Raw genomic sequence first — 8,558 nt, forward strand, 5'->3', positions numbered from 1 at the left:
GGAGGGAGACTCGCCAACGCTTTGGTACTTGGCTTTGAATCCCGCGGGTCTATTACCTATACTGAACCCGATATCGATATCTATTACCCATAATGCACCCAATATAGTTATATACCATATACTTGGTTGGATATACATATACAGCCATATGCAGAAATTCTGATCCAATAACCAAGTATATGGTATATAACTATATCGGGTGCATTATGGTATATATAGTATATTTGCTCTAATAAAGTCTGTTTGTTAAGTTCTGGTTTAAGGTCTTTGATGTATAGCATTTCGTAGATCAAGCAAGGGCGGATCCAGGGGGAGGGTCGGGGGGGTCGCGACCCCCCTGTCATTCCTGAGGTCAAATGGGCTTCCTGTAGTAAAAATGCGACTGAGATTCCTTTGCGCACAAAATTTACCCCTAAGACCCCCCCCTTCAAAAAATCCCTTGGATCAAGCAATCAAGTTTTCCTATTATTATTATTATCATTATTATTATTATTATTTTGTTTTGTTTTGTTTTATGTTGTTTTTCTTTTTTTTTTGTTTGTTTTTGTTTTGTTGTTTTTTTGTTTTGTTGTTTTGTTGTTGTTGTTTTTTTGTTATATGATTATTTTACCATCAGTACTATTTTATTATGAAAACCACCTTTTCATACTGATAACCCAGTGATCCTCTCTTAGTAAGATATTTTCAATTTCAGACCACGTGTCATTCCGAAAAAAAAAGAAAAATACATTTTTGGGTGTTAAATGGTTACTATGCCGTTAATGCCCCTATGCATAAGTAGGAAAAAATATCATCTGTAATCAGTAGTTGTCTCAATCATTATCTGTTTGGTATTACTCGTGTTAAAAACGTTTCTACTGAACTAAGAAAGATGAAGATAATCTGTGCTGGTCTGATGAAAACAGGCACCAAGTCCCTCACTCGCGCACTTAGAGTTCTTGGTTACAAGGTTTACGACTTTGATGACCAGAACCTACACTTCGGAGACGAGTTTAACGGCTTGTATTTCAAGAACCAAGTTCCCGATTTCTACCGTATGTTCAAGGATGTGGACGTTGTCGTGGACTTCCCAAGTTATTTCTTCTTTGAAGAACTGATGGAGGCATTTCCCGAGGCTAAAGTGATACTTACTGTTCGTACCGATGAAGACGCTTGGGAAGGGAGTTTCAAAAACCAGCTCGATGTTATCCAGAGCTCCTTCTTGACTAAATATAAGATTGTGTTTCCATCGTTCGAAAAACTCCATCGTCTGTATTGGAAAAATATAGCAGCAGTCTTTGGCATCACGGATTCCACAGCCACGTATATCGCGCGGAAACGCTATCGCTGGCACAACGATCGAGTCAAGTTCGTAGTTCCTGCAGACAAGCTGCTAGTCTTCAGTGTCGAACAAGGATGGAAACCATTGTGTGAGTTCACTGGCAAAGACGTCCCAGACCAGCCATTTCCACACTTGAACGTCAAAGGCGAAATTATGGAGACATTTGTGGCTGAGACAGAGTACGGAAAGAAAATACAAGACGAGGTGAAATTTGTTGTCAATTGTTTGTTAATTTTCCTTTGCATAATCGGTGCTGTTTTGTTGAGCTACCTCTTAAAACAGGTATTCTGATCTAGTGGGAGTTCATTGGCATATACGGTATCCAAGGGAAAATAAGATTATAAGAAGGACTTTGAAAAGGAACTTGAAATTATGTAACAAATGAACATTTGTTTGAATTAAAAAACGAACATGAATGAATATATTATGCCGGCTAATCAAAAGAATGTGGAGTATAAAGCTTTATTAGCACATTTGCTAAAGTTTGCATTTTAAAGAGTAGAATATTTTAAACGCTATGATTAAGCCGGAAGGCATCGTTTTTTTTTCTAATCAATAAAATTTTCCTGTGTCCTTTTTCATGTCTACCGCAAACCCTTTTTTGGTGTTGTTGTTGTTTTGTTTTTTTTTTGTTTGTTTGTTTGTTTTTTTTTTGTTTTTTTTTTTTTTTTTTTGTTTGTAGTAGCTTGGTTCTATTGTATAACTTGCATGGGTCTTTTGTCCTATTGGAATACATAACTGTGCGGTCCGCTACTAGGAGAAGGAGTCGTTATCCCTTCTCATACTCAGCCGCCATTATGACTGGAAAACGTTACTCATCAAAATAAAAAATTAATTGAATAGACTACTTCGACGATACGGCGGCCATCTTGAATCGTAAAACATTATGGGGTGTGATGGACGTTCGGTCTTTAGCTGTAATAACGTACAGGAGATGTAAAGTAAAACATATCATCAAATCTCACATTAGCTCTTTATTTGCCCCATTGAGGTCCTGTAATTCCTTGCTATCTAAGATGGCCGAAGTTGTCTATTGATGGTCTCATGGTGATTGATGAATTTTGAGTGTTTTTACTAAACCGATAAATTTAGGTTAAGTGCATTCTTCCATCCAACATCGTATCCAAGTGGGCAACCCCTGTTAATTTGATATTACCCCAAAAACACCACAAAAATGTAATAATCTTGGCTCAAAATATTGTGTACACTCGAACCGTGATCAGATAGCCTTCGAGTCCTTTTTCAGGTTATTATTTCTTGAACTTTCTATACACTGACACTATGTGATCAAAATACAACAATTATCCACCATAAAATGAAATGAAATGGCGATTTGCTCCCGAAGCATGGTAATACACAGTTGTGACAAGCGTCCCACGTTTGAATAAAAAAACTGTGTATTACCATGCTTCGGGAGTAAATCGGAAAGCGGCCAAGCGAGATGAGACCGTGCATGGGGCGAAAGAATTTGATGTTATGGTCATTAGCAAACAATAGAATTCCCAGAGCATCAAATCGTTGGGAAACGATCAATTTTTTTCTGTATTTCTCATTCGCTTTAGATCGCTTTAAACGAGTTCAATAGTCTTGCAATTTTGTGTAATATTAGTTTAAGTTCTAATTTGTATCCTGACGTAGTTTTGAGAGAAATGATCAGCGAATTTTAGAATAATGGAAGATCTAGCAAGATTGACTAGAAAACTGCGATGAAAAGTGCGCATCAAATGTTTACCCCGTCTTCTGCACTATACGTTTTCACAAAATCGCATAAGTTGATTACCTTCAAAATGTTCCTTTTAAAACTAGATACAGAGTAAAATGACTAAATGAGCAATGACTTTTGTGAATATATAGCTCTGAAATATTAATTTCGGCCGTATCAAATCCATTGTTTAGTTTTGAAGTAGATTACGCACTATATTTAAATAATCTCAAATATCTCATAATTAGATAGATAGATTTTTTCAAAAATCCCTACAAATGGAGGCATTTAGTACATAATTATGTTGTACGAAGCATTTTAGTGTTGAACACTCTGCAAGGCTAAAATTATTTTCTAAACGAAAACAAATATTTCATCATAATCATGACGTGTTATGACGTCCGATTTCACTAAAAATTGTATCAAACATTAATTCAATCTTTATGTGACTTATGTGCAAAAAAGATTTGCAATCGGATAAAACACGTTTATGCGCCAGCGTTCCAAAAGTGGAAGGTAGCGGTCAAGCGTGAGGGGGTCCAGCCACCTTAAGCTTAAAGTGCACTTGAACCCTTCGACAATACTTTCTGTACTGATTTCTACAGTGGAGTAAATAGTTGAATGGTAGAATATTTTAATGAGTGAGACGTCAATTAAGGCATAATTAAATATACAAACTTGAACTGGTTCGCGTAAACAGTATTTTAAAAGCATCATTATTTTACTCGTGCTTTACTTGAAAATTATGATTTTTTGATTTTTTTTTCTCCTATTAAATGGCCAGCATTTAGCAACAATAGCTACAACAAAAACACTCAAATACCTTAATAGACGTCACACTCATTAGCATATCAGAAGTATGAACCCAGCTTAAATAAGAATGCATTACTCAAATCAAGAAATATTTTAGCAATCAACTGTCGAGGGGGTTCATGTACACTTTAAGCTTAAGGAGGCTCAGGGTAGTTTTGGTCTGGCACACCTAGCTGCATTGAAACGGCTACAACTTCGTCTTGAATAACTCGATCTGCAAGCGCTTTTCACACAATGTCAGGAAAGGATTAAAGGTTTCAAAAATGATAAATTAGTTTAAAGCGGCCTTTTCATTATGACGTAATAATGACATCATAGAAATCGTTTACCGCTTATTTTCTCGAAAACTAGACCTAAACTTTCAAAGCGACTTGCACCAGTCGATAATATTCATCAAGGTACCCAACATATTGCAATATGAAAAAAATGTATGAGAGCGTTTTCCAAATATTACGCGGTGAATATTTTCATGGACTTTTACTATTATTTCCAGCGTGTCAACTTTATACCCTCAAAATCGGGACTTTAATTTAGTAGATTCAATATTTTTAGTAGCTAGAATCTAGGTACGGATATAGACACTGTCCTTATTGAGTATGAATCAAATTGTGACTTTCTTTCTAACGTTATGGATTTTTTGATATGAAGCTAAATGACCCTATTTGTTGTCAAAAGCGATAGAAAATATCGTTGAAAGCGGCATTCAAAAAATCGTCGAACGATTTTTTTCTAAATGAAGTCACTAAAAGATGTATCTTTTACAAATATTTTCCTTTAATTTCATATGCATTGAAGGGTTTTAAGGCAGTCAAATAAAAATAAGTACGCTCGATACTAACAGCACACGACAAGGAATAACAGGGAAGTCAAGCGTGAATAATCAACAAGCAGCCGTGAGCGAAAGTAGTTATGAGCGTACTTATTTTTATATGAAAAATATTGGAAAGAGAGATTTGACCGTAATAATAGAATCAAAAAGAAATAGAGCAAGTTCAAGCTCATACGCCGTAAAACTCGAGTCGAGATCGCAAAAATAAATGAAAACCGCTGGTTGACCATCGTTTTGTTCAGTAAAGTTTTCAGTGTCATCTTTTGTTATCAAAACTACTCGTTCTCGTTTTCTATGAGTCAAATAGTCGATTCGCCGCTTTGCAACTCATCGACTATCTATTGACTCATAGAAAACTCGACCTCGTAGTCTAATTGTTAACTAGTGGTATACCTCTATTTGATCACTAGTAGCTCAGCCAATCAGAATGCAGGATGTGTAATGGACAATAGACCGTTTTCTCGAGGTTGCCTGCGCATCCAACTTGACGGGCCACAAAACTGAAAAACGCAAATTCAGTAAAATTGAGAAGACAGTTTTATATTTAAAGAGGAAAATAATCGATTTTATGAATTCTTATCGAAAAAAATTGCATCGCAATGCATGATAATACTGGTATTCTGGTATCGTGGCCCGTCAAGTTCCTCAAATTTGGATGCTCACGCAACCTTGAGAAAACGGTCAATTACTAGGATTATTGGTTTATACTAAAGAAAGAAAGTTAGACGCTAAATTGCTATTTTAAATTAACTTGTTGTGAAAGTTGGGGCTACATGGCATCTGTTCCGGGAACTTCCAACAGTGTAAAATCGTAATGAGATGGCGAGATAGTTTGGTATGGTACTTGAGTCTTACTTGAAATATTGAAAAGGTTGATTATTATAACTTCCTCTGTTGAAGCTGAAGCTGTTATGCCTAGGCATGGCGCATTAAAAACAAGCCAGTAGCTACAAAAACTATATTTCAAAAATAAACCACCAAGTTTCAAAAAAGAAAGCAAAATATATATAAAAGTATAAATAAATCATTTTCATCGTTTATAACAGCATTATCGACAGCATCAACATCAACATCAACATATGATCATCCTTGCCGTCTACATCAAAAAACATTTTGTGTTAGAAAAAACTGAAATGTTCTTTTTACAATGTTATCCATCGTTTAATTTGAAATTCATTTACATAGCTTAAAGATTCGGACAAACATTGCATTCTCTTTAACCGCTACGAGGATTATACGAACCGATTTTATTATTTTTACTTAAAGTTACAATAATAACCCATGTAAACTAAGATCAACTGCGATCGGCTGTGAAAATTATCTGCTGAAAGTAAACTTGTAAGTTTGTTTGTCCGAATTTCGTCTTTGTCTTCGTTTTTATGACGTCACGGCTGCGCTGCGCTATTACACGAACCCTTAAAGGGCCACTTGGACGAAAATCGCTCCAAAATTAAAACTCTTTCATTCGAGCTGGAACTTTGCTGAAATAATCTTGAATACATTAAGAGCCACTAACTGAAATATCTTTTTGATATTCGAAAGGAAAGGGCCAAAATTTTACGATTTATTTTCGTCCGCCATTAATTTTTTGACTCACGGCCAACGAGTTATTATGTACAGCGGTTTTACGCTGTGACGTCATTTACTCAACACCGTCATGTTAGCGTCGTTTTGACTATACATTTCTTGTTAAATTACCTGAAGTTTATTTGATGTTTTAAACGCGTTATCGTGAAAAGAAAATCTAAACAGACTTTTTTAAATCTTTGATACCTTTTCAAATATGATGGAAAGTCCTTTGGACGCTCGCTTTGTCAATCCTGAAGAGTTAGAACCAGAAGTTATCATGTATAAAAGAGAAGATGAAGCCGAACTAGAAGAAGAAGCAATGCTTGGGAAGAGGTTTTCATAAGAATTCCTTACTTTCATTTCATTATTTGTATTTGCTACATACTGTCCATGATATAAAGATCTTAAATTCGAAGTTTCAATGTAATCTAACAGCTATTGATCATGTTATGGAAAAAAAAACGATTGCCTTTTGAATTATGCGTTGTGATATAAAGATTTTTGACAATTACTTAGATCTATGTGCCGAATAATTTAGAATGTGAGCTCGTAATTCTCCTAGCTGATTTGCTACAGAACGGTTATTATTTGCTCCAAAATGTTTATTATGCATTTAATAGGTAAAAACATACGATTATCTAATATCATCTTTGTAAAAGAACATGTTAAAGGTTTCTTATTTATTACTCGCGCGACAGCGGCGTCTGTCACTCAGCTCGTAGATTTTTCTTTCATTGTGTCGGATGTCTCGCGGACCCAAATTGTGGGGTATGTAAATATACCTTGAAAAGTTGTTATTCTTAAAATGGTTCGAATAAATCCCGAATCTTCCAGTCACTTCGCGCGATGGAGCCGCTAGAATCTCGTCCAGGCGTCCACTTTGTTGTGATTCTTGGCGTGCCGAGATGTATTGAAATTTTCGAATTATGATCGTCAGTATTATTGAAACTGAAAATTTCAGCGCCTATAGACATTGCTTGGTCATATAGAAGTTAAGGAATCAAGTGAAACATATTTTTTCTGAATAAACCAATAAACCGAGTTTTACGAACATGGCACATACATTTAGCCACCAATGTTTTGGTTTGGGTTGAGTAAATGACGTCATACGTTACTCGTGCCATTCCTCTTGAGGCGAATTCTGTGAGTCAAAGAAATAATTGCGGACGAAAATAAATCGTAAAATTTTGGCCCTTTCCTTTCGATATCAGAAAGATATTTCAGTGAGTGGTTCTTAGTGTATTCAAGATTATTTCAGCAAAATTCCAGCTCGAACGAAAGAGTTTTAATTTTGTAGCGATTTTCGTCCAAGTGGCCCTTTAAAGTGAAAGTAATTTTAACTCTTAGAATAACACACAGGTGCAAACGAGTCCAAATTGAAACGTGCTGGAATTGAAACTAATGATAATTAATTTGTTAATTAATTATGCATGTAAAAAAAAGCGCCAATAAGATTATATGGAAGATCAACAGAAAACAAGTTTCAAACAAAAATATAAGTAAAATATCACGAATGCCTCCCAAAACTCTGGAAATCGCCCAAACACCCGTAGTTGTTTATGCCTTCTAATTTGTTAATTAATTATGAATGTTTATAAGGCAATAAGATTATATGGAAGATCGACAGAAAACCAGTTTCAAACTTTCGGGTTTTTGATTAAACCTCTAGAGCATATGATTATATGGCATGAAATAAATACTACGATAATATTTTATCTCGATTATATTACATGCCTCATATCAACCAAGGGAAGGTACGGTTTTTATTAGGACAGAGGGCTAGGGTTTCCGGGGGGGGGGGGGGGGGGGGGGGGGAGGGGGGGGAGTCATCAGTAATAATTTGAACCTTAGTAAGGTTTGAAACGAAACCTTTTTAATTTAATGAAAGCTGTTTCCTTACAGGGCCATAGCCACTGCGAGGCAAGCGAGGCCGTTGCCTTAGTAAAATATCGCAAATGCTTCCCAAAACTCTGGAAATCACTCCTAGTTGCTTACGCCTTCGCCGCTCGTTCTTTTCCTCAGTAACCAACTCGGTCTAGCTACGACCCTGCCTTGTTCATTGACTTAATAGGAGGGTTATATTTTTTTTTACTTAAAAGTTTCGAAACTACACATTTTTTATTTTATGTATTTTATATAGTTTGTTTACTCTTTCCAGTTCGAAGGAGCTAAAGTTGTTGTTAGCGTTAGGTTGTCTACTCTTGTTTACTCAAGTGTAGTCTTGTATTTTTATAAGCAAGTATTTTGTGCAGTTTATTTACTTTTTTGCCATGCAGTGAGATTGTTTGATTTGATCATATCTCTCTCAAAAGTATAATCAAGTA

At 35.7% G+C, this 8,558-nt stretch overlaps 1 protein-coding gene across 1 annotated transcript; it reads left to right on the plus strand.

Moving 5' to 3' along the window:
• Nucleotides 1-769: 769 nt before the first annotated feature.
• On the plus strand, nucleotides 770-1,898 carry LOC116302451 (uncharacterized). The gene has a single exon (XM_031711740.1). It carries the CDS (start codon nucleotides 872-874, stop codon nucleotides 1,610-1,612), a length of 741 nt encoding a protein of 246 aa, XP_031567600.1. The 5' UTR covers nucleotides 770-871; the 3' UTR covers nucleotides 1,613-1,898.
• The last annotated feature ends 6,660 nt before the right edge of the window (nucleotides 1,899-8,558 follow it).

This window comes from Actinia tenebrosa, unplaced genomic scaffold, assembly GCF_029948245.1.
Source record: "Actinia tenebrosa isolate PJP-AT-01 unplaced genomic scaffold, QUT_ActTen_1.0 PGA_scaffold16__25_contigs__length_10494907, whole genome shotgun sequence".
Lineage (NCBI taxonomy): Eukaryota > Metazoa > Cnidaria > Anthozoa > Actiniaria > Actiniidae > Actinia > Actinia tenebrosa.

What these genes read in the sequence shown, in the direction of transcription:
- LOC116302451 (XM_031711740.1), top strand. Translation starts at nt 872, where the DNA reads ATGAAGATAATCTGTGCTGGTCTGATGAAAACAGGCACCAAGTCCCTC.